This window comes from Hyperoodon ampullatus, assembly GCF_949752795.1.
Source record: "Hyperoodon ampullatus genome assembly, chromosome: 13".
In the NCBI taxonomy this organism is placed as follows: domain Eukaryota; kingdom Metazoa; phylum Chordata; class Mammalia; order Artiodactyla; family Ziphiidae; genus Hyperoodon; species Hyperoodon ampullatus.
In genome coordinates this window covers 28,009,299-28,031,708 of record NC_136926.1, presented here as the reverse complement: position 1 = coordinate 28,031,708, position 22,410 = coordinate 28,009,299, and the positions used below count along the sequence as shown (strand labels likewise).

Genomic DNA, 22,410 nt, shown 5'->3' with positions numbered 1-22,410 from the left:
CTTCTGAGGAGGAGCGGCTGATTTAGCAGGAAGACGCCGAGTGTGGGCATGGTTTCGGGGGAGGGTGGGCATCTCCCCAGTTCCTCCGTGTGCCTGCACCCTCATGGGGGAGCAAGCACTGGCCACAGTAGCGCCCCAGCGGGCTTGGGGGCCTCTTCCCAGGAGCGTTTCTCAGCCTCACCCTTGCTCACCCATTCATCCACCCAACTACCCATCCACTCATTCCTCCTGCCCGCCTCCTGTTCTCCCCCCACCCTGCTGCCTCCGTACCCACCCACCCTCCCATGCAGCCCCCTCCTGGCAGCCTCCACATGTCCCCTCACTGTTCATCTGTGTCCCTTTCCACCGGTCTCCTGCCCTTCCATCCCTCCATCCACCCAACATCCACCCACCTGGGGCCACTCCTGGGGTGCCTAGGCCTGGACACCTGCCCCAGGACAGGCTGCCTGCGTCTGCATGGCACATTTGTCCCTGTCCTCTTCCTAAATCCACCCCATGGGTGACGGGCAAGCGTGTTGAGGAGCGGCCTCCACCGAGGACTCAGGAAGCTGGTGGCTTGGTCTGGACAGGGGCGGGAGGGGCCTGCCCGGCAAGCAGTGCAGGGCCCTCACAGGGGAACAGAGGCTGGGAAGGTGTTGGCCAGAGAGGAGAGGGAGGGTCACTGAGGTCCCGCACATGGCACTTCCCTGGCGGCCCCCAGGCCTCCCGGGACAGCAGAGGAAGCAAGTCTGGAGCCGACCTCTACCCAGGATCAGCTGGGTAAAGCATCTTTGAAGTCTCATGGTCCATCTTAAAAATTCATGCATATTTTGCCTTCCATGTTATCACGTGGGTCTGCAGCCGGCCCACCACCCCTGTGCTGACCACCACCTCTCCCAGCAGGAATTCAGTTTGTTGCTGTTTCATTTGTGTGACAGGTGCTGGGGAAGTGGAGCCCAGCCCTGGACCCACACTGGTCTCTTCTCTCGATGGGCCTTGATTTCCCCAGCTGTCGCGGGCGCTGGGGGAGTCTCTGTGCTGTCCTTTCACCTTGAAGTGCACCCACGCCCCTGGCCCAGCTGGCACTGGTATGGCCGAGCCCAGCGCTGACCATTCCTTTCTGGGGCTCTGTCCTTACAGCCGGTTCCCCAGGGGCCCATGAGCAGCAGAGCTGACCCTTCAGGGGTGCTGCCAGCCATGCCAGGCCCCATGTTGGTATGGCCTTGGCGGGCTGGCCTGGGTCAGGCTTTGTGCTGCACGTGGAGTCCCCGCGTGGCCTGTGCCCCACCCGCTGCCATGCGCCTGGGTCTGAGCATACATACTTCTGTTGCTCTTTGCCCACAAAAAGCAAACATGCTGGTCAGCCAGGGAGCAAGTGGTAAGGAAAAGCGCTGGCTCTGGCTTGTCTTTGCAGCTGCCAAGCCCCCACTGCCCCCACCCACTCTCTGGGGGCCCACAGGGGCAGCGCTGGGCCGGGGCCCGGGCAGGCCTGACTCTCTCCATACGCTGGGCCTCAGGCACCCAGGCCCCTGCCCTCAGCCTCCTTCGGGGTCGGGTGTCAGGCACATGGGCCACTTCTGGACACGGAATCTCATCCAGGCTGTATGCATGGGGTAGACACTGCCCTTGCTCCCAGCCAGCATGGCTGGGAGTGGAGGTGGGACCGCTGGTCTGCAGGCCCGCGTCATCCCCGCACCTGCCTAGGTGGCCAGGCACCCAGCGGCTGCGGAGCAACTTCTCACTCCCTGCCCACTAGTGCTTCAGGTCTGCCGTGCGAGCTGTGTGGCTACAGACGGGTTCCCTACCCTCTCTGGGCCCCAGCATCCACCTCAGTGAGATGGGCCTGTGCTGGTGCCATGAGGGTAGAGTGAACTGGCATGTGCTTTGGACAGCAGAGGGCCTGGGAGGTCTGAGAGCTTGTCACACCAGCTCTTTCTTTCCTTCCCTTCCCTCCCCAGCAGGCTCTGGGACGCCCATGGTCCTAGGTTCTGCTGGGCCTGGCAGGAAGCAGGGAGCCCGGGTCAGAGCCCCACACACCACAGGGAGGGAGCCGGCTGCTTCCGGCCAGCCTTGGATTAATGGCTTTTAATTTAGAATTTAATCAATGTGGCTTCTCTCCAGAGAGCTGGATGCTGTGGTCTGGGAGTGAGTCATGTGATCTGTGAGTGGGGTGGGCAGGGGGCCCACAACGCCTCTCCAGGCCCCCGCCCTGGCCCCACCCTGACTTGCTCCGCTTTGCCTGCAGTCAGCCAGCGTCCTGGTCATGGAGGACTGCAACGTGCACTCGGCTGCCAGCATCCTGGCCTCAGTGAAGGAGCAAGAGGCCCGCTTTGAGCGGCTGACACGGGCATTGGAGCAGGAACGGCGCCATGTTGCCCTGCAGCTGGAGCGTGCCCAGCAGCCTGGCATGGGCAGCAGTGGCGTGGGCAGTGGGCAGCCCTTGTCGATGGCCTGGCAACAGCTTGTCCTGCAGGTAACAGCCCAGGGACTCAGGAAGGGTGTAAATGGCCAAGTGGGGAAAAAATCAAGGGGCCTAGGTAGACCACAAGCCAGCATGTAATGGCTTATTGCACAACCTGGGGCCTCTGGGGAGGGAAAGAAAGTGGGATTCCAACCCCCTTGGGTATGCAGGGAATCATGTGACAAATGGGCAGGACACAGCCCAACCCTCAGAACAGTACTTTCCACTGTGTGAGCCCTCAGGGCCCAGACAGCTGGGCAGGGTCTGTTCTGGGAGGCTCAGCAGTCAGCCTGGTGACAGTGAGGGTTTTGCTTCCATGGAGTCTCCTTGCCTTCATTGCCTGCATCAGTCAGTGGGTCAGCCCCGGGGGAGGCTTGAGCAGGGCTGAGTCTCTGCCTGCAGCCCAGCAGGTGACTGGCCATTGCCCCTGCTCAGCCCCAGGAGTTGTAGAGCCCCGTCTGCTCTTGGCTAGGCCCTGAGAACTCTGAAGTTGGGATGTACAGTCAGGTCAGGAGGCCTCGTGGGGTCCTCCCGACATGAGCTGTGCCCCAGTACTGAACCTGCAGATGGGGCAATAGCGCCTGGCTCCCGGGGTGCTGGTGGGGGAGGAGGGAACGCCACACCTGGAGTTTGCTGTGATTGTTGCAGTTCCTGTGATTGACTGAGATGCAGGGCAGGGCACGGGCAGAGCTCCAGGGAGCCAGACAGGCTGCTGGCTGCGGGCGCCCAGCACATATGTGCTGGTGGCTTGGGGCAGCCTGGACCTCTGTGGCTGGAGACAAAGGGAGGGGGTTACGGGTCTTGGTGGAGACTGGCCCAGTGCGCTAGCTTCATCTAGCCTGGGCATTTGGGGCTCAGAAGCAGTGGTCTGTGTCCGGCTGGGGGACTTGGCCAGTGACTGCCCCCAAGCCTTGATGTCCTCATCTACCAGTGGGTGATCCATACGCACGGCCCAGCATGGTCCACAGTCAGAGCCGAAGACACATCTTCAGTGGGCCCAGACACACTGGGTAGCTGTCTTTCCAAGCCAGCTAGTGCTGAGGTGGCTGCACAGCCAGTTCATGGGAGTCTGGAACTGAGGCCAGGTGGGTCTAGGTATGAGGGCCACCCCTGTGGCCCCCTGGACCCCAGGCACTCCAAAGGGTGAGGCCTGCACCCCCAAATTTGGGGAGTAGAACAGCTCGCTGGGCCACACAGGGACAGTGGCAGCCCATGACCCCAAGGCCACTCTTTAGGCTCCAAGCCCTCTTTCCAGCCCTCACAGGCCGGAAAGGGCTCTGGCCTCCAGCCCAGAGGGTGCTGCTGAGGGTCAACGCCTCTGTGGGAAGACATTCCCATAGCCTGGAACTGCCCTGGCCTCCTGAGGGCTGCAGCCTGAAGATCAGGCCACCACCCTCCCCGCCCACTACCCCTCCCCACCCAAGGCCCTCCAAGGCCTGCCCTTGGTTTTCTCCCTTGGGAGGAGATGGTTTCTCAGGCTGAGATCAGAGAGAGTGTGTTCCCAGGGCTGTGGCTGGACTAGCAGGGCTGATGAGGAGGCAGCCACATCCAGCGGGCCAGGCCTGGCAGCCTCCATGCCAAACCTGCTTCCCAGACCCATCTCAGCAGGAGGTGCCTAGTGACCCACCTGTGAGCCACGGCTGCCTGGACCTGGTCCTCAGTGTCAGAGCCCGGATCTGTGCAGCTTGGAGGCTGGTGGCAAGGCAGGTAGCTGGGGCTGGGGAGTTGAGAGTCTGGGGGTGCTGCTCCACAGTGCTGGCTGCCTGCCCTTCATCCTCTAGCAGAAAGGGTCTCCTCCTCCAGATACCTGGAGCAGGCTGGCTGGAGCAGGACTGGCCCTCACCCAATGTGTGTGTGTGGGAGGGGGGACACCTTCAGGGACCTGGCCAACTTTGGGCTGGGCCAAGAGGGGGATGAGGCTAGGGCAGTAACAGATGGTGAAATTTGGGAGAAGACAGAAATGACTCACATGTAAGCATCCAGGCCAAGTTCCCTCAGGGCAGTGGTACAGTCTTCTGCTCCTGCCCCAGGTAGCTCCACGGATGGAAGTTACAGGGGGGCCAGTGGTAAGGACAACTCAGGGGAAACTGAGACTCAGAGGGACATGCAGTGGACGCCCAGAGTGCTTGAGCATGCTGGTTGCATGGCCTATGTGCATGGAGTGTCCTAGAAGAGGAGTGGGGTCTGGGGAGAAGCAGGTGGGAAGCAGAAAGCCAAGGCTAAGGCCCCCTCTCTTGCCCAGCCCGCTGAACCTTTATGGGCCGGCCCAGCTCTGTTCAACCCAGAGCATAAGTCTCTTGTTCTTGGTGTGAGAGCCATTGGCTTGCATTTGTGGGGTATGACCTGAGAGGGCCCCAGCCCAGACCCTTCCCCGTGTCTACGCTTCCCTTTGGCCAAGCCAGACCCCCAGGGTGGCTGCACCTCCATGCCAGGCTGCTGGGGGTGGGGAGTGCACCATAGTAGGAGAAGTCCCGGGTAACCGCCCCCTCTAGCCACCACTTCCCAATAGGTCAAAGACATGGAAGGGAGAGGATCTTTTTCTTTCTTTTTTTTTTTTTTTTTTTTGCGGTATGCGGGCCTCTCACTGTTGTGGCCTCTCCCATTGCGGAGCACAGGCTCCGGACGCGCAGGCTCAACGGCCATGGCTCACGGGCCCAGCCGCTCCGCGGCATGTGGGATCTTCCCGGACCGGAGCACGAACCCGTGTCCCCTGCATCGGCAGGCGGACTCTCAACCACTGCGCCACCAGGGAAGCCCGAAGGGAGAGGATCTGAGGCCAGCTGGGCCCCACAAGCTTTCGCCCAGGGTCACCCAAGAGTTGTGCTCCCTCCCCTCCCTTTGATCTGCTCTGACACCTCTCAGAGGATGAGGGACCCCTGGGCCTCTGTGACTTTATAGGGAGAACCCAAGACAAAGTGGGTCAGTGCAGGTCCGGGTTGAGCTCTGTGGGGACGCTTACTGGGGAGGTGCTGGAGGGTGGGCAAGAGCCTGGAGCCAGATCTAGGAAACCTGAGCGACATCGCCGTCAATACTGTCTTATAGGCCACCATTTCACAGCTAGGGGAAACTGAGTCGCAGCTGGGATGGGCAGCTTGTGCCAGGAGGGTGGTCTTGCAGGATGCCTTAGCCTCACTGGCCCCTGCACTGCCACAACTGTTTCCTCAACTGCAGGGGTAGGGCTGTGGGCTTTTTTACTGGGGGTAAACCGAGGCCTGGGAAGGAGGACTCGGCGGGAAAATGGTACCTCCGCGGTACGGGGGTGGGGAAGGGGAACCCTGACTGGCCTGACCGCAGGGTGAGAAGGCGACCCCGGCCCAAAGCTGCAGACACGCCCCGCTCCGCGCCGGTCGGGGCGGGACTTCGCCCCGCCCAATTGGCCGCCCGCCGCCCCGCCCCTCCCGGGTGAGGCCCCAACCGATTGGCTGCTATCCACCCCGCCCCAGCTTGGCCCCGCCCGATTGGCTGCTCGCCTCACCGTCCCGCCCCTCTCGATTGGCCGCTGGCCGCGCCTAGCCAGGTCGGCCCCGCGGGGAGCGAGTCCGCCTAACCCGGGCCGAGCGGCCGAGGCACCGCAGCTGAACCCAGTCCAGCCGCCGCCACCACCGGCTCGCGTCCCCCGCGCCCGGCCCGATGCCGGCCGAACTCAGACAGGTTGGAGGGAACTTGGTCCCGGGCAGGGGCACTGTCCCGGGGGCCGGTGGCGGAGGGCGGGGCGCCGGCCCTCCGGGAGGACCTGCTTTTGTTCGTGGAGCCGCCGGCCGGAGGCGGCTATTGTCTGCGCCCCCGGGCCGGGGCCGGGCGGGGCGGCGGAGTGAGCGCGCCACCGGGGGTGTGGGGAGCGGATGGAGGGGTGGGAGCGGGCGCACCGGGGCCAGCGCCCGGGACAGGTGCCTGGGACGGGGTGGTGGGCAGGGCCTTCCTGAGCAGCCCCTCTGCGCAGGTGGGAGGCCGAATCTGGAGAGGGCGGCGCGACTAGGCCTCCCCCAAATTCACAGGGCCCCGGCTCTTGGGGCCGCGCAGGAGCTTCGGAGCTTTAATACAAGCCGGGTCTGCCGCGGCAGCGCACGTGGAGAGAGGGCTGGGGGTCGGCTCTGCCCACGTGCGGAGGCGGAGGGGGGCTTCCTCCCAGCACCAGCATGGGAGAAGGCTCGCGGGCAGCCTGCACTCTTGCTCAGAGGGACGGGGTCCCCTAACAGGCAGGGAAACTGAGGCAGAGTGGAGGAGCAAGAGGTAGGTCTCCTACACACCTGCTCACCTGGACAGCTAGGTGCCTGCCGGCCCCAGAGATGGAGAGGCCAGTTCAGGGGAGCTGGGGGAATGTGGGGCCACTGCGTGCCTGATGGGTGTGGGCTGGGCTTGGGAAAGCTAAGGTGGGTGATGGCCCACCTTGCCATCGCCCACAAGCTTGCTCCCCCAGTCTGCTGGGCACCTACTGCCCCTTGGCCTCTTGGCCATTCATCCTGGGCCTGCGCCCTTGCAGGTGGACTGCTGCTGTGGAGGGGGGAGCTCCCGGTCAGCCAGGGCTGGGTTTGCCACTGTGGGCACCAAGTGAGAGGACGTCTGTAGTGGCCAAGGACTTGCTCCCTGGTGGGAGATGCTTGCCTGGCTTGGCCTGGACTCCATCCAGGATGGCCACTCTGGGTAGGGGGCTGGTATTCCTCCACCCCTCGGTTCATTCATCCAGCAGCAGCCGTCTCATGCTCTCTGAGAGCCTAGACAGGGGGTTGTGGGAGCCAGGGGTGGGATTTCACCTTAATCTATCCTTTGCGTGTGCTGGTGGAGCTGTGGACAGGGTGGGGCAACCACCCCACATTCTGTTCTTCGTGATCCAGACCATGGGTGCTCATCTCTCAAGGGCAGGCATTGCAGGTGGATCCGTGCCTCTGGGACCCCAGTCCAGCTCCCCACCAGTGGTGACTTGGCTTGTTTCCTCTGTCCCCTCCTTCCGCCATTTCCACATGCGCCCCCAGAGGCTGCTGTGGGCTTTTGCCCAGGGGTGGCCCCTCTGTGTCTTGTCCCATGTCTTATTTTTCTGAGCCTCACACACCTTAAATCTGGTCACAAAGTCAGGACTGGCACTATCCCACCTGTTCTGTGGCCTGGACACCCCGGGTCCTTCCTGTTTTCATACAAGGAAGCTGAGCCCAGGTGTGTGACGGGGCCAGAGCCCTCCAGCTCTGGACCTCTGGAGACCCTCTTGAGAGCAGTGGTTGGGTCCACCTTTCTGGGATACTGGTCACTGCCGCCCCTGCTTGGTGTCCTGGGCTAGGCCCCTCCCACAAGTTCACAGGAGCTCATGGGAAACTCCAGAAGTGGACAGCAGCCCCTTGCTGGGCCAGGCCCAGGGCCCCTGGACCAAGTGGACCATGAATGGGAGGACTGTGGGACAGATTTGGGCCCTGGGGAGAGCTGATGGGAGGCTGGACAGTCATCCCAGCGAGAGAGGCAAGGATGGTGCCAGGGCAGAGGGAGGGTGAGGCAGTTGACAGGACTTGGCGGGATTTGGGGTGTGGGGGCGGCTGCAGGTGTTGTTCATGTCTAGGGTATGAGGGAAATCTGGGGCTGCAGGGCTGGGGGTTCCTGAAGTGGGCTGGCCTGGGTAGGTGGCCATGGGACATGGGGCCCTAGAGCAGGGCCTTGAGGCCAGACGAGGATTCAGGCAGCCTGGTCAGCAGCCTCTGTTGAGAGCTGACTGTGTCCTGGTCAGTCAGTCTGTGACCCCATGTCCTCACCCCAAAGACGTTTCGGAGGCCCAAGCCAGGGGTCGACCTTGGGCTCCTTCTACCCTAGGCCTCAGATCCCCCACCTGCCGGCTCTGAGACTCCCATGGTAGATGCTGGGTAGGTGGTTGAGGAAGTCTGGACACGCAGGTAGAAGGCAGGAGGGGTCAGTGCTGGGTGCTGTCGGGAGAGCCTGCGAACTGATGTGCCTGGGCCGGGGAGCCGGGATGGGTGTTGGTGCACGTGTGTGCCCAGGCGTGTGTAACGGGGGCCAGGCCTCCCTGTGATCACCGGCTGACTCACGCTCCGCCTCCCTGCCCACCAGGGTGAAGTCATCACCATTTTTAGCTCCCTGAGGTCATTTGCCAGTCAGGGCTCTTGGGGCCTTGGGATCCCGCTGCCGGGCTGCCCAGGCTGGGTGTTGGTGGCTGATGCTGCAGGGTTGCCAGCCCTTGTTGGGCCCCTGGCTCTCCTGGACCCCCATCCCCTCTTCCCCCCAATTCTGCATTGTGTCTGCAGGCTTGAGTGAGAAGCAGCAGCCAGGCCCCCCTGGCACTGAGGTCCAAGATGTGCACCCCCGGGGCCACCCTCCAGCAGCCCAAGCCTGGCCAGGGGGTAGGGGCTCTTCTGGGAGAGGGTTAAATATATGCAAATGTATGCATACCTTCTAAGGGGTCCATACTCCTGGCAGTGTCCTGGACCACCTGGTCCCCTCCTGTCAGTCCTGCTCCCTGCACTCCCTGTGCTTTGTAGCCATGGGGCCTTGCTGCTCCCCCCCTTCCCCGGCTGAGCAGAGAGCTCACTGCCAGCCACACTTTTGCTCCCACAGTTGCCAAGTGCAGGTGGGGCGGCCGAGGCCCCAGCAGGGACATGCTGTCCCTGAACCTCTGCTCCAGAACCACCCCAGCTCCCCAGTGCCCTCAGAGAAGAGCCAGGCCACCCTGCCCAGCTGCATACCAGCGTGTCCCCACCCCAGGCCTCAATTTACTTCTCTTTCCCAAGGAACAGCGTCCTTCCTTCCTGGCCAGGTCCCCGACAGGCATACTTCTTGCATTCTAGGACTGAGAAGGTGGCAGCCAAGGCTGTCGCCCCAGAGGGGTGACAAGTGACTGAAAGGCCTTCCCTGTGGATGCCTGAAATCCCCCGTTAGCAGTTTGTGCATTTCTGGGTAGTCCTTTCTCCTCTGTCAGGCCTCAGTTACTCTTTTTCGTAAAATCACATATTGTCCTCCAAGGCCCTGCTTCTGGGAGAGGGGGCACATTCTGTGACCTCTTCCTCTGTCACCAGAGCCTGAGGGGTGCTCCTAGCAGGTTGGTGCAGGCTTCTCCCTGGACCCCTGAAGAGGCTGCAGGGGCCCAGAACCTCAGCACTGTGTGTATTTGGGGGGACATGCATTCCTTTAGCACAGGACCCCAACCTGGGGAGACTTCACACCCGAGGCCCTTGGGAGGCAGATCCCGAGGGCAGCCCTGGGCACCTTGCCTTGCATGCTCCTGGGCCCGGGGACAGGAGGCCAGCCCTGGGCACCTTGCCTTGCATGCTCCTGGGCCTGGGGACGGGAAGATGGCCCAGGGAGCCTTGCCTTGCATGTTCCCGGTCCCAGGGACGGGAGCAGAGCAGGGCTCTGGTGCCAGGCAGATGCGGGTTGAGCTGCTGGCCTTTCCTAGGCCTCAGCTCCCTGTCTGTGCAGGCCTCAGGGGCCTGGGGCCCAGGCGGGGACCCATCCCACAAGGCACAGGCCTGGGCCCTGGAGCAGGACCTGTCCTTCTGCTGACCCGGCCCTGGCTGCCCGGGAATGTGCTCCCCCGCACCCGCCCACTGCAGCTTGGGTTTCAGCTCCTACCCGTCCTGGCCAGACGCTGATTCTGGGATGTTGGCATGGTGGGGGGGACCCGGGTGGTGAGAGGCCTGGGGTCCCCGTGCCACTCAGCATAGCAGGGGTCCAGCCCAGCTGTGCTGTGGGCTGGCCTGTCCTCTCTGAGCCTCAGTTTCCCCACTGGTGAGTCTGGCCAGTAGGCCTGTGGGCTTTAGAAGAGCCTCTCTCCAGTGCCATCTTGCCTGTGGGGATGTTGGCAAGGGGGGCTGAGAGCTGAGGGCCAAGGCTGGGGAGACCCAGGGGTGTGTGGGGAGGGGACACCAGGGTTCCCATCAAGGATCAGCTGGGCCCCCATTGGAATCCACCCTCTCTGGGCTCTGATATGACACCCAAGGCCTCAGTGAGGGGCACCAGCCACTGGCCCGAGTGAGGTAGGGCCAGGCCCTGCCCACTCAGCACCCCAAGGGTGTCCGGGCCGGAAGGGGCGAGGGTATTTTGGTGTTCTGAGTGTGCAGGGCATTCTGGGAGTTGGGTATTTCTGTCCTGCGAGGGCGTCTAGCTGGCCTTGGGGATGGCGGGAGCCTGGGTGTGGCCACAGGGAGTCGGTGAACAATGCTGAAATTGCCACCCCCTGCACTCAAGGTTTCTGGGGTGGGCAGGGAGGAGGCACAGGAAAGAGCCATCCTTTAGGGAGGGCCCAGGCAGGGGTGATGAGTGACGTCAGGAGAGCGTCCTGCGGGTGCTTGGGCCTCCAGGAGCTGTGGCAGCTGGGCTTATAGCTCAGACAGGGCTGCCCAAGACTGCGCCGCTGGGCCCAGGGCCTTATCCACTAGATCAGCCCGAGGAGGCCCTGGGATGGGGACGAGGCCCTGGGATGGGGACCAGCCCCTCGGCTTTCAGAGGCAAGAATGTGCTGCTGTCCTCACCAGCTGGGGCTGAGACAGGCCCTGGGGCCGGGGAAGAAGGCCCTCCTGGTGTCCAGGCCAGCACGAGCATCCTTGTCCCAGGGCTGCTGAGCACGGGGTCCTCCCACCAACACCTGCCCCCTCGCCCAGGAGCAGAGCCCGGGCAGCCAGGCCTCTTTGGCCATGATGCCGGAGGCGCCTGAGGTGCTGGAGGAGACAGTGACAGTGGAGGAGGACCCTGGCACCCCCACCTCCCATGTGTCCATCGTCACGTCAGAAGATGGCACCACTCGTCGCACTGAGACCAAGGTACACCTCTCCCCGGCCTCCTGCGGGCCACCCATTATTCAGGTGGAGGGCTGAGGCCACCCTGGCCTCTCAGGCTGCCAGCCCACAGGCTGCCCCCTCACCCACCAGGTCACCAAGACAGTCAAGACGGTGACCACTCGAACAGTGCGCCAGGTGCCCGTGGGCCCCGATGGCCTCCCCCTGCTGGACGGCGGCCACCCACTGGGCCCCTTCACCGATGGCCCCCTGGACCGACACTTCCTGCTGCGTGGGGGTGGCCCGGCGGCCACGCTCTCCCGCACCTGCCTTGGCAGCGGGGGCGGCTTTCCTGACGAGCCCCGCGATGTCCCCAGCTATGGCAGCCTGTCCCGCGGGCTGGGTGTGCGGCCTCCGCGCGGAGGCCCCCTGGGCCCAGGCCCCAGTGATGGCTGCTTCACGCTGCCCGGCCGCCGAGAGGCCTTCCCCGCGGGCCCTGAGCCTGGGCCGCCAGCTGGCCGCTCCCAGCCCGAGCGGTTCCAGGCAGAGCCGTATGGCTTGGAGGACGACACTCGCAGCCTGGCTGCTGAGGACGAGGGGGGCCCGGAGCTGGAGCCTGACTGTGGCACAGCCGCGCGGAGGAGGCCAGACTGTGGGCGGGGCCTGCGCACCAGGTGAGCCCCCATGCACTGTCACTGCCTCCGGGAAGCCTGCCTTCCACTCCTTGCAGAGTACCACACGGGTAGTCTCTCTGCGGGGCTGTGTTAGTAACACACACGTTAGTTTGAATTGGCCTTGGCTCTTCTCGGGCACAGCAGCAAGGACGGGCTCTGGGCTGTGGGATTGCACTGGGCACCCTCCCTGCGGGTCTGGAGCAAGAGAAGCTGGTGACGCGCCCATGCCTGCTGCCCCTGCTCCAGCCAGATGGCCCGGAAGACACAAGCCCAAGGGACCCAGGGCATTTTTCTGAGCTTGGGCCCCAGCCCCTCTCCTATGCACAGGAGCACCCAGAACCTAGGCCCTCGGTCCTTACCTTCCCGCTGCAGCCTCTGGTTCTGTCTCCCCTGCCCTCAGCTTCTCTGTCTGTCAGGTGGGAACATGACCACTGCCTGGGTCTGGATTATGCTGTGTGGCCACAGGCGAGACACTCGCCCACCCCCAGCCCCAATCCCTCACCTAGGAAGTGGGTTTGACATCTTGTTCCCTGGAGAACTGGTGGCCTGAGGCCCCTCAGATGGTCCTACCAGGCTGGCTATGTGCAAGGGGTGCACTAGCCAGACATGGCCTTATGGGGAGGTGGGACCCCAGTCACAGACAGATGTTTCGTAGAAACACATTTAGCTGGGGAGTCAGGGAAACTGCCTGGTGATGGGAGTGAGTGAGCTCCCATCTGGGAGGGATACAAGTTCTGATGACATTGGCTGGGGTTTGGCTCTGTCACTGGCTGTGGGTTAGTTCTTGCTGGGTCGGGTATGACCCTCAGCACCAACGATGCTCTAGGCCCAGCCCTGCCCCATGGGTTCATGGTCCCCCGGAGAATGTGTGATGGGGCCGCTTGGGGACAGGGCCAGCCAGCAGCCGCGAGAAGACGGTCATGCACTGTGCTTGCCTGCACAGGGCCTACGAGGACGTGGCGGATGATGGCGGTGAGCTGATGGAGGAGCGGCCCCCCTACCCAGCCACGACAGCGCCCCTGGCCCAGCCGGAACATGGCAGCCTGGGCAGCCTGGACCGGGCAGTGCGGCGCTCGCCCTCGGTGGACAGTGCCCGCAAGGAGCCGCGCTGGCGGGACCCTGAGCTACCCGAGGTGCTGGCCATGCTGCGGCACCCCGTGGACCCCGTGAAGGCCAACGCGGCCGCCTACCTGCAGCACCTGTGCTTCGAGAACGAGGGTGTCAAGCGCCGCGTGCGGCAGCTGCGGGGGCTGCCGCTGCTTGTGGCCCTGCTGGACCACCCGCGGGCGGAGGTGCGGCGCCGGGCCTGTGGGGCGCTGCGGAATCTCTCGTATGGCCGGGATGCTGACAACAAGGCCGCCATCCGGGACTGCGGCGGTGTGCCTGCCCTGGTGCGCCTGCTGCGGGCCGCCCGGGACAGCGAGGTCCGCGAGCTCGTCACAGGTGAGGCGCCTGGCCGCCTGCGTTGCGGTTCAGTCGGGAGTCAGGCTTAGGCACTGTGTCAGGTCTCTACCACTGGACTCGGCCGCCACAGGTGGGGCTGGCGCTGGCCCCCTCCCCACCAGCTCCCATGTCCCCACCGTGACTACTCTGGGTCCTGTCTCTCTGGTCCTCCCCAGCAGGGCAGTGGTGGGGACCATGGCTGGTCAGGGTCATGTGATGATCCCCTCTCGGCGTGGCCCCAGGAGCATAGTCCCACCTGCCTGGGTGGCTGGGTAGGGGTGGGGAAAAGAAGGCACATGCCAGCTCCAGGTTCCCTGCCAGCCCCTCCTATGTGTCCTGGCCTCTAGGGGGCTCCTTTCCTCCCTGGGGAGCCCCCTCTCGGTGTGGCGTGTGCATCTCACCCACACCAGAGCAGCACCCAGGGCCTCTTGTGGCTTTTGTCACTCCTGTCTTCTGGTGTGAGCTGGGGCCCGAAGAGGGCGGGGTGGGTACTGAGCTGGTCCTGTGGGGACAGTGCCTGTGGTCAGCACTGGCGGGTTGATGGCACCCTGTAGGCACACTCTGGAACCTGTCGTCCTACGAACCCCTGAAGATGGTCATCATTGACCACGGCCTGCAGACACTGACCCACGAGGTCATTGTGCCACACTCGGGCTGGGAGCCAGAGCCCAACGAGGACTCCAAGCCACGGGACGCTGAGTGGACGACTGTCTTCAAGAACACATCAGGCTGCTTGAGGTGTGCGTGGGGCCGGGCTCAGGTGCCCCTCGAAGCCTCCCAGGGCTGTTCCCACCCAAGGAAGCAGGAGCCAGGCACCAGAGCCTGCATGCACACCTGGGGACAGCTGTCCTAGGAATAACCATGTCCCTGTGTCCCAGATAACATGGAAGACAGCTAGCCACCCAGGCCTCGGCGTCAGAGCCAGGTCACAGTTCCTGCCCGAGTCCAGAGAATGTGCCTGATGGGGCTGTACTCACCCCCACAGGCAGCCTCTGGATGTCTGCCACCCTCCCATGTACCCCTGCTCCATCCCTGCCCAGCTTCGACCCATCCCTGTGACACCCAGGGAGGGGGAGCTAGGACCCTCCTCTCCAGTCTGCCTCAGAGGCCTCATCCCACCTCCTTGTGACCCCTGCCCTCCCCCCACCACCCTTGGAGGCCCTGCAGAGACCCCACAGGCAGTCCTGTGTGCCCTCGGTCCTGCCTGTCCATCAGGATATCCCCGCATGGCCCTCTGGGGTCCTTATCTCAGCACAAGGTGGAGCCCTGAACTGCACAGATTCAGGCCTCTGGATCCACTCTGTCCCTTTGCAGTTCAGCTGGGAGTCAGGGGAGCCCCCCACCCCACACAGATGCCAGGCCAGGGCCCCCTCCTGGGGTCCCAGCAGTCAGGCCATTGCTGCTTCACCTTCACTGCTAACCTCTTGGCATCTGCTAGCAGCCCTAATGGCGTGGCATAGAGCACGTTCTGCAGATAAGATGAGACCCCGGAGCTGGAGCTGGGGTCACAAGGCTTGCTCTTGGCCACACAGGAATGTGAGCTCAGATGGTGCAGAGGCCCGGCGGCGACTCCGTGAGTGTGAGGGGCTGGTGGATGCACTCCTGCACGCCCTGCAGTCGGCTGTGGGCAGGAAGGACACGGACAACAAGGTAGGCAGGGAGGCCCTGGCAGGCCCCAGGCAGGGTCAGTCTCACAGCCTCCCATGAAGGGTTGGGGAACGGAGCAGGAGCCCTGGACTATCCAGGCGGCACAGGGGACGGGTGTGTGGTGCGGGGCAGCAGGTGTGCCCTGAAGCCCTGGACCAGGTCCCATGTGTGGTAGGTGCTCTCCCCCCCTTCCTCAGCCCCTCCCTAGGTTTCGCCCGAGTGGGCCCCTAACCCAGGCCTCCCCATCCTACACCCGGTACCTTCTGCGCTCACGAGCTGTGGCATCTTCCCTGGGGGGTGGTCAGTGTCCCGTACCCCCCAGTGGTACCCTAGTCCCCTCTCCCTGCAGTCGGTGGAGAACTGCGTGTGCATCGTGCGGAACCTCTCCTACCACGTGCACAAGGAGGTGCCGGGGGCTGACAGGTACCAGGAGGCCGAGCCCAGGCCCCCGGGCAGTGCCATGGGTGCCCAGCGCCGGAGGAGGGAGGACGCCGGCTGCTTTGGTGGCAAGAAGGCCAAAGGTGTGTGGGTGGGACTGGGGTACTGCTCTAGGACCCCAGACCCTGCCAAGCCAAAGGCCCTCCACACCCACTGGGGACACGTTCAGGGAGCCAAGGAGGGTGCCCAGGACCACCTGTGCAGTGGTCCCCCGTGGTGCCCGGACCCAGGCCCTCAGCTCCAGGAAGGGCCTGGGGGCCCAAGTTTGGAAGTGCCGAGGACAGCGCCGCCTCCTGGCATTGGCAGGGCACCCGAGGACCCTGAGGAGCCCAGGGGGCAACACCCCACCTGCCTCACAGCGTCCCTACCTCGGGTGCAGCTGCCAGGGGTCTGTACACTGCCTTCACCTGCCCCACTGCGTTGGCCTTTTCTGATCCCCATCCCACTCGTGGGCACTCAGCCCCCAAAAGTAATCGGGGTGAGAGTCCCCATCCCTCTGCCCTACACTTCCTGGGAGGGAATGGAGGTGCTGCCCGCTCAGGCTCCTCTCCTCTCTCCTGTGCTTCCTCCGGCCGCCCAGAAGAGTGGTTCCACGAAGGTAAGTCCCTGTTTGTCCTGCCGTGCAGGCCTGGCGGGTGCAGTGGGCACCAGGGACCCCTCCCCACCACCCCCCATTGCTCAGGCAGCCATCTCCATGACAACTGCAGGACCTTTCATCCTTGGGAAGTCCTGATCCCAGTCCCTTCTCCAGGCAGCCATCTCCATGGCAACTGTGTGGACATGACAACTGCAGGAATGTCAGCCTGGGGCTGGTCGGGAGGCCGAGGGGCTGTCCCTCTGTAACCTCAGAGCCGAGGGTGGATAGGGCCTGGGCATGTCCATTCCCAGGGGCACTGGGGAGCAGAGTCTGCCCCTCCGATGGGATGGGCCAGGTGTGGCTCAGATGGAGGGACCATGCAAATGCCCCAGGAGGCTGGGTAGGGCAGGCCCCTCCCCGATCGTCTGAACTCAGCTCTGCCTTCCAAGAAGGGGAAGGTTCCTCATCTGGGCGGGAGGGCGGCCGGGAGGTGGTGAGCTGGCTCTCACGGAGGTGTGCAGGCCGAGGCTGACTGGTGTTAGGTGGGGCTGCTGCAGGGACCTGCGGGTGGGGGGTCACCTGGCCAGCAGAGCCCAGGGCCGGGTCCTGGCCCCAGACAGGGGCAAGTTCCCCATGAGTGGGACTTGGCTCCAGCCCCGCCTCACTGTGCAGCCAGGCAAGTCCTGTCCCTGCCAGCCCTCGGCTTCCCTGTCTGCACCTCCCTGCCCTAGCCTGGGCTCCTGGGCCCCTCAGTTCACACACATGGTGGGCCCAAGGAGCCCTTTGGGAGGATCTGCAGTGCAGCTCCCAGCACCCGATGGAGGATGAGTCCTGGCAGCTCAGGCAGGGCTCAGAACTCCCTAGGCCTAACTGCCACCACTGCCCTTTGGGCAGAGCTGCCTGCCTGGACTCAGAACGGTGCTCTGTTCCCAGGCCTCTTGGTGCCCAGTCTTGGATGTGGGGGTGCTGTCCCCGCCCCTCCTGACACATACCTGCACCCTGCAGGGTCCACCTCACCTCCCACTGCCCTTCTGTTCCAGGGAAGAGGGATGGTGAGATGGACCGGAACTTTGACACTCTGGACCTACCCAAGCGGACTGAGGCTGCCAAAGGTGAGCAGTGGGAGGTGGAATCCAGGCCCAGGCCTGTCCAGGAGTTAAGCTTTGTACTACCAAACAGGCTGAAGGGCCTTGGGGATCCCATGGGGAAACTGAGGCCCACAGGTGTGGGGTTCCCAGGAGGACTGTGCAGTCCCTGGGCACCTGCTCAGGGCTCAGAATCAGGGTCTGTGCCACAGGTCATTTCAGGCAGGGTGTGGGTGCGGAGGCAGGGAGGAGCCAGGCACTTGCCAGGTCACACAGCACATGAGAGGCTGGCAAGGATCGGAGCGAGGGCTAGCTGGGCAGGGCCTCCTGTGCCAGCCGAGGAGCCCAGGTTCACTCCTAGGGGTTTTGGAGCCCCGAGGTGTAGTCGGATCCAGTTGGGAGGCTGGGCAAGATCACCCAGATCGTGTGGGGGAGCGGTTCAAGCTTCTCGCCCCATGTCCATTGGAGCCCCACTCTGTGTGGCACGTCTCTGTGCACTGGGAATCCAGCCTGGGCGAGAGAGGTCCGCCCTGCAAGCCCAGATGCCCAAGAGCAGAGTGCAGCAGCACAGCTGTGGGAGGTCTGGGGGGAAGCATCACAGGCAGAGGGACCAGCCCATGCAAATGCCCTGCAGGGGCAAGTGCTTGGAGCATTTGGGGGACAGGAAGCTGGAGTGGAGGGAGTATGGGACATGAGAACTGGAGAAGGGGTGATGACATGTGGGGCTTGCGGGGGAGGGGAGGAAATGTCCAGGGACACAGAAGCCTAAATGTGGGGGCAGACTTGGAAGGCTGCTCCGCCCTCCTCTCTGGAGCACTGTGGGGTGGCTCTGCTGCCAGGCTGGAGCCTCAATTGATGAGGGACGAGGAGTGGTTGAGTGGCTCTGACAGGGAGGGTGGGCCTTATATATGGGTGGGGGGGCTGTTGCTAGGGAGTCTGAGTCTTGTTGCTAGGGGAGCAGCTGTGGTTATTGCCTCCCTCCCCACCCCAGGCCTCCCGGAAGCTCCAGCGTCAGGCAGGTCCCATTTCTTTGGCAGTGGGGTCAAGGAAGAATGACCTCGCCTAAACCCACTGCCACCTCAGAGCTTGGGTTGATTGCCTTGTGAAGTGGGAAGGCTTTTTACTCTTCGACGGCTAAGGGGTGAACATGTTGCTGCTAAACATTCCTGATGATGCCACAGCCATCCTGGGCCACAGCTCTCCCTTCCCTGGGAGGGCTGAGGAGGGGGTAGGGGGTGACGGGGTGGCCTGGGTGACTGTTGGCTGCGGGTGCTCCGTGCGCAGGCTTCGAGCTGCTGTACCAGCCTGAGGTAGTGCGTCTCTACCTGTCCCTCCTGACGGAGAGTCGGAACTTCAACACTCTGGAGGCCGCGGCCGGTGCCCTGCAGAACCTCAGTGCCGGCAACTGGGTGGTGAGAGGCCAAGCCTGGCAGGGAGGAGGCCAAGGGAATCCCAGGAGTATTCCTGGTGGAGCTGCTGGGGGAGCTGCTCGGGGAGGGCTTTGTCAGGCGGGGGAGAAGAACGGTCCAGCCGAAAGGGCAGTCAGGGCTCAGGTGGGCGAGTGTCTGGTGTGTGCGGCGCGGCCAGCACTGAGCACACCTCGCACCCGCGCCGCAGTGGGCCACGTACATCCGTGCCACGGTGCGCAAGGAGCGCGGGCTGCCGGTGCTGGTGGAGCTGCTGCAGTCGGAGACCGACAAAGTGGTGCGCGCCGTCGCCATCGCCCTGCGCAACCTCTCGCTGGACCGGCGCAACAAGGATCTCATCGGTGAGGGCGGGGACGGGGGTCTGGGGCTCGGGCCACCCGCTCCTCGCAGCCCCCTTTCTGCCGGCGCCAGAGTGTCCTCACAGCCCCTGCCCGCAGGGAGCTACGCCATGGCTGAGCTCGTGCGAAACGTGCGCAGCGCGCAGGCACCCACGCAGCCCGGGGCCTGTCTGGAGGAGGACACAGTGGTGGCCGTGCTCAACACCATCCACGAGATCGTGTCTGACAGCCTGGACAACGCGCGCTCGCTGCTGCAGGCCCGCGGCGTGCCTGCGCTGGTGGCACTTGGCGCCTCCAGGTGGGTGGGCGGGGCTTAGGTGGGGCAGGAGGTGCCCGCAGGTGGGCAGGGCAGGGCCGTCTTGGCCAGACACTGACCCCAGCCCGGACCACAGCCAATCGGTGCGCGAGGCGAAGGCAGCATCCCACGTGCTGCAGACGGTGTGGAGTTACAAGGAGCTGCGTGGTGCCCTGCAGAGGGACGGCTGGACCAAGGCGCGCTTCCAGGTTCGGCCCACCTGGCCCTTCTCTCTCACTTCGCCCAGGCTGGGTACCCCGTGGGAGCACCCCGACCCACCCCGTCTGTTATGTGCCCTCCTCCCCCTAGTCAGGTTCTGCTAATGCCAAGGGCCCCAAGGCACCACCGAGTCCCGGAGGCTTGGACGATAGCACGCTGCCGCTGGTGGACAAGAGCCTGGGTGAGTATGAGGCAGGGGTCCATCCTGAGGTTCAGGAGTGTCCCTCCACCCTGCTGAGGGGTGAAGGGAGGCCGACCTTCCTCCAGGAAGATGGCCCCCTCCCTTCCCCTCCCCAATCCTCTCCACCCGTGGTGTTCACCTTGGCACCAGGCTGAGGCCAGCCCTGGTCCCCTGCCACCGCTGCAACCAGCCAGCCACCCGCTCGTACCTTGCAGACGGCGAGAAGCCAGGCAGCCGGGATGTGATCCCCATGGAGGCACTTGGTCCAGGTGAGGGCAGGTGCAGGTGCAGGCTGCTTATTCTCTATGTGGGGAGGACCTTCCGAGGAGGTGTGGTTGGAAAAAAGATTTGGTTTAGGGGTGCTCAGGGGTGAGGGGTGGGGCAGCCAGGGAGGGGTCACTGCCCAACCAGGGTGTCCTGTCTGGCAGCTGAGGGGGCAGCTGGAGGGTTCTGAGTCGCTGGTGGGGAACGGGAGAGGCTGCAAGGCCCACCGCACGGGAGGGGCCGTGAGAAGGCCTGGCTCAGAGCGGGCTAGGTGGGGGCCCTCTCCAGATTCACCCTGGGCTGAGAGAGAGATCCATGCCTGGTGCCTGCCTCAGAGTCCTCTCCTGCCTCCACCCCACAGATGGATACTCCGCCGTTGACCGGAGGGAATGCAGGGCTCGAGGCAGTGACCCTGCAGGGGAGGCCTCTGAGAAGGAATCGTTGAAAGTGAGTGGCTGTGGGCAGGTGTCCAGGGAGGTGGTGTGTCCGGGGGTCACCTGGAGAGGGGCCCAGGCAAGGTTTGGTCTGGGGCCTGGGGTGGGGCTCACCTGCAAGGCAGTTGGGCTAGGAGACCCGTTCGGGGTGTGGCCCTTCTGCCTCGGGAACCTCACGTCAGAGCCAGCCTGTGGGTGCAGGTGGTTAAAAACTCGCACCCTGGGCTTCCCTGGTGGCGCAGTGGTTGAGAGTCCGCCTGCCGATGCAGGGGACACGGGTTCGTGCCCCGGTCTGGGAGGATCCCACGTGCCGCGGAGCGGCTGGGCCCGTGAGCCATGGCTGCTGGGCCTGCGCGTCCGGAGCCTGTGCTCCGCGGCGGGAGAGGCCACAACAGTGAGAGGCCCGCGTACCGCTTAAAAAAAAAAAAAAAAAACAAAAAACTCGCACCCACTGGGAGGGAGGGGGCCTAGGACAGAGGGCGCATCCACACCCTCCTCTGCATGGTCTCACCTCCAGGACAGCCCCTGCCATCTGCTCTGTGCCAACCCTGCCTCTCCGAGCCCCGCTGGTTCAGCTCCCCGGCCCTCAGGCCTCTCCTCGCATGCACCCCGGCTCTCGCCCTGCCCTGCTGACCAGCCCAGCCCCCACTCGCCAGCTCGGACTAACCTGCTCTGTTCTGCCTCTAACGCCCTCCTGCCCACCGCCCTGCAGCCCGACCCCGGCAGGAAGGCTCCTCCTCCCGGGCCCAGCAGACCCGCAGTCAGGCTGGTGGACGCCGTGGGGGATGCTAAGCCTCAGCCTGTTGACTCCTGGGTCTAGCTTGCATGCCTGGTACGTTCTTGTTCTCATCTGGTGTTCGTCCTCTGGGCGGGGCCTTCTCTCCATCCCGTCTGCCTGCCTGCCTACTCCGCTCTCCGCACGCTCCCCGCAGGGCCACCTCGAGCTCAGCAGGCCTGAAGGCCCAGCGGAGGGAAGCCCAGGCTGGGGGCTGAGGGAGGGGCCCCCTGGCCTGCAGCCTGGCTCAGGCCCTGTGCCATCAGGGCCTGGAGGTCACAGGGTGAGAGCAGGGGTGGTCCACACCTTCCAATGCCCCCAGCACAGGGCCCCCCCGAGGAACACCCGAGGCAGCCGCATTCACCCGTGCGTCCATCGCCCTGCTACCGGGCCTGCTCAGCCTTCCCCTCTTCCTCCTCAGGGCCTGGGCCCAGCCGTTTGCTCTTAGGGTCTGATCTCGGAAGAAGGGACCTCGGGGAAAGGACCTCCAGGCGGCCTGCGCAGACTCCGCCGTGGAGCTGGGAGCCCCCGGCGGCGGGGGTAGGCAGCTCTTCTTTCCCTGGAGCTGTGGGTTCTGGACACGCCTGCCCTCCCGCCCTCGCTCTCCGCTTCTAACTCCCGGGCGAGTTAGTTTACTGATATGGTGCTGTGTGCCAGCGGGAGCCCGGCGGGGCCCAGGGCCGGGTACCTGGCTTTGCTTTGGGGCTGGCGGGGCCCCTGAGGAGCTGGGTGGGGGTGGGGCCCTGGGGCCCCACAGCCAGGCAGGGAGGGGGCTCAGTGAAGGAAGTCTGAACCCAAGGGTGGAGGGGCTTCCCTGGGCCCTGAGTGGGGGGCGACCCACAGAGAGGCTTTGGAGGGCCCCGCCCACCCCCGGATGCCTGGAGCGCCTTCCCTGCTCCACTCTGGCCCCTGAGTAGCGCCTCTGGGACTGACCTTTGGCAGCAGCAGTGGGGGACTGCTGTTTAGTGCCTGCTGTTTGTGACTTAAAAACAAGAAAAACACTAATGAAAACAATTAAAAACAAAACCAAAATAAGATTATGGGTAAACATCTAAATTTTTGTAAGAAAAATTAAAAATTAAAAAAAACAACAAAGGAACCTCCTGTCTTCCGAGGCTCAGCTCTCTCCGTGAGCCGCTCCCATTGTTTGCTGGGTGTCGGAGGTGGCCCTCGGTGTGTGTCTGCTGTGTCCAGCAGGGGCTCAGCTCCGAGTCCCCAGGGTTGTTTCCCCACATGCGTCCCCTTTCTACACACAAAGAGGAGTGGGCTTGATCCTGGGTGGTTAGCTGGGTCCTGAGGCCTGGGGTGGAATCCTGGCCAGTGGCTGGTCTTGGGCACAGGTGGGCCTCAGCCAGGTGGGGTGATCCTGGGGTCTAGGACCCCACCCTCTGCTGGGGCCCCCGAGGTGGCCAGAGGTCCAACCACTTGGGGGCCTTGGGGCTGAAGCACCAGGTCAGAGCTGGGGGCA

The 22,410-nt window shown here is 64.1% G+C and overlaps 1 protein-coding gene across 1 annotated transcript; it reads left to right on the top strand.

The window, feature by feature from the left end:
- The first annotated feature begins 2,224 nt into the window (after positions 1–2,224).
- ARVCF (ARVCF delta catenin family member) lies at positions 2,225–21,438 on the top strand. The gene is made up of 18 exons (XM_079717744.1): positions 2,225–2,452; positions 11,032–11,190; positions 11,299–11,819; positions 12,763–13,262; positions 13,817–14,000; positions 14,795–14,912; positions 15,259–15,430; positions 15,928–15,945; positions 16,965–17,036; positions 18,294–18,421; positions 18,627–18,777; positions 18,874–19,072; positions 19,167–19,278; positions 19,379–19,469; positions 19,685–19,738; positions 20,095–20,180; positions 20,880–20,999; positions 21,364–21,438. Exons 1-17 carry the CDS (start codon positions 2,243–2,245, stop codon positions 20,985–20,987), a joined length of 2,883 nt encoding a protein of 960 aa, XP_079573870.1. The 5' UTR covers positions 2,225–2,242; the 3' UTR covers positions 20,988–20,999; positions 21,364–21,438.
- The last annotated feature ends 972 nt before the right edge of the window (positions 21,439–22,410 follow it).

Bases quoted from the DNA above. Each gene is read 5' to 3' on its own strand.
- ARVCF (XM_079717744.1), top strand. From the start codon at position 2,243: ATGGAGGACTGCAACGTGCACTCGGCTGCCAGCATCCTGGCCTCAGTG. The intron at 2,453-11,031 runs GTAACAGCCCAG...CCCCTCGCCCAG, and splicing joins GGCAACAGCTTGTCCTGCAG to GAGCAGAGCCCGGGCAGCCA. The intron at 17,037-18,293 runs GTGAGCAGTGGG...CTCCGTGCGCAG, and splicing joins GCGGACTGAGGCTGCCAAAG to GCTTCGAGCTGCTGTACCAG.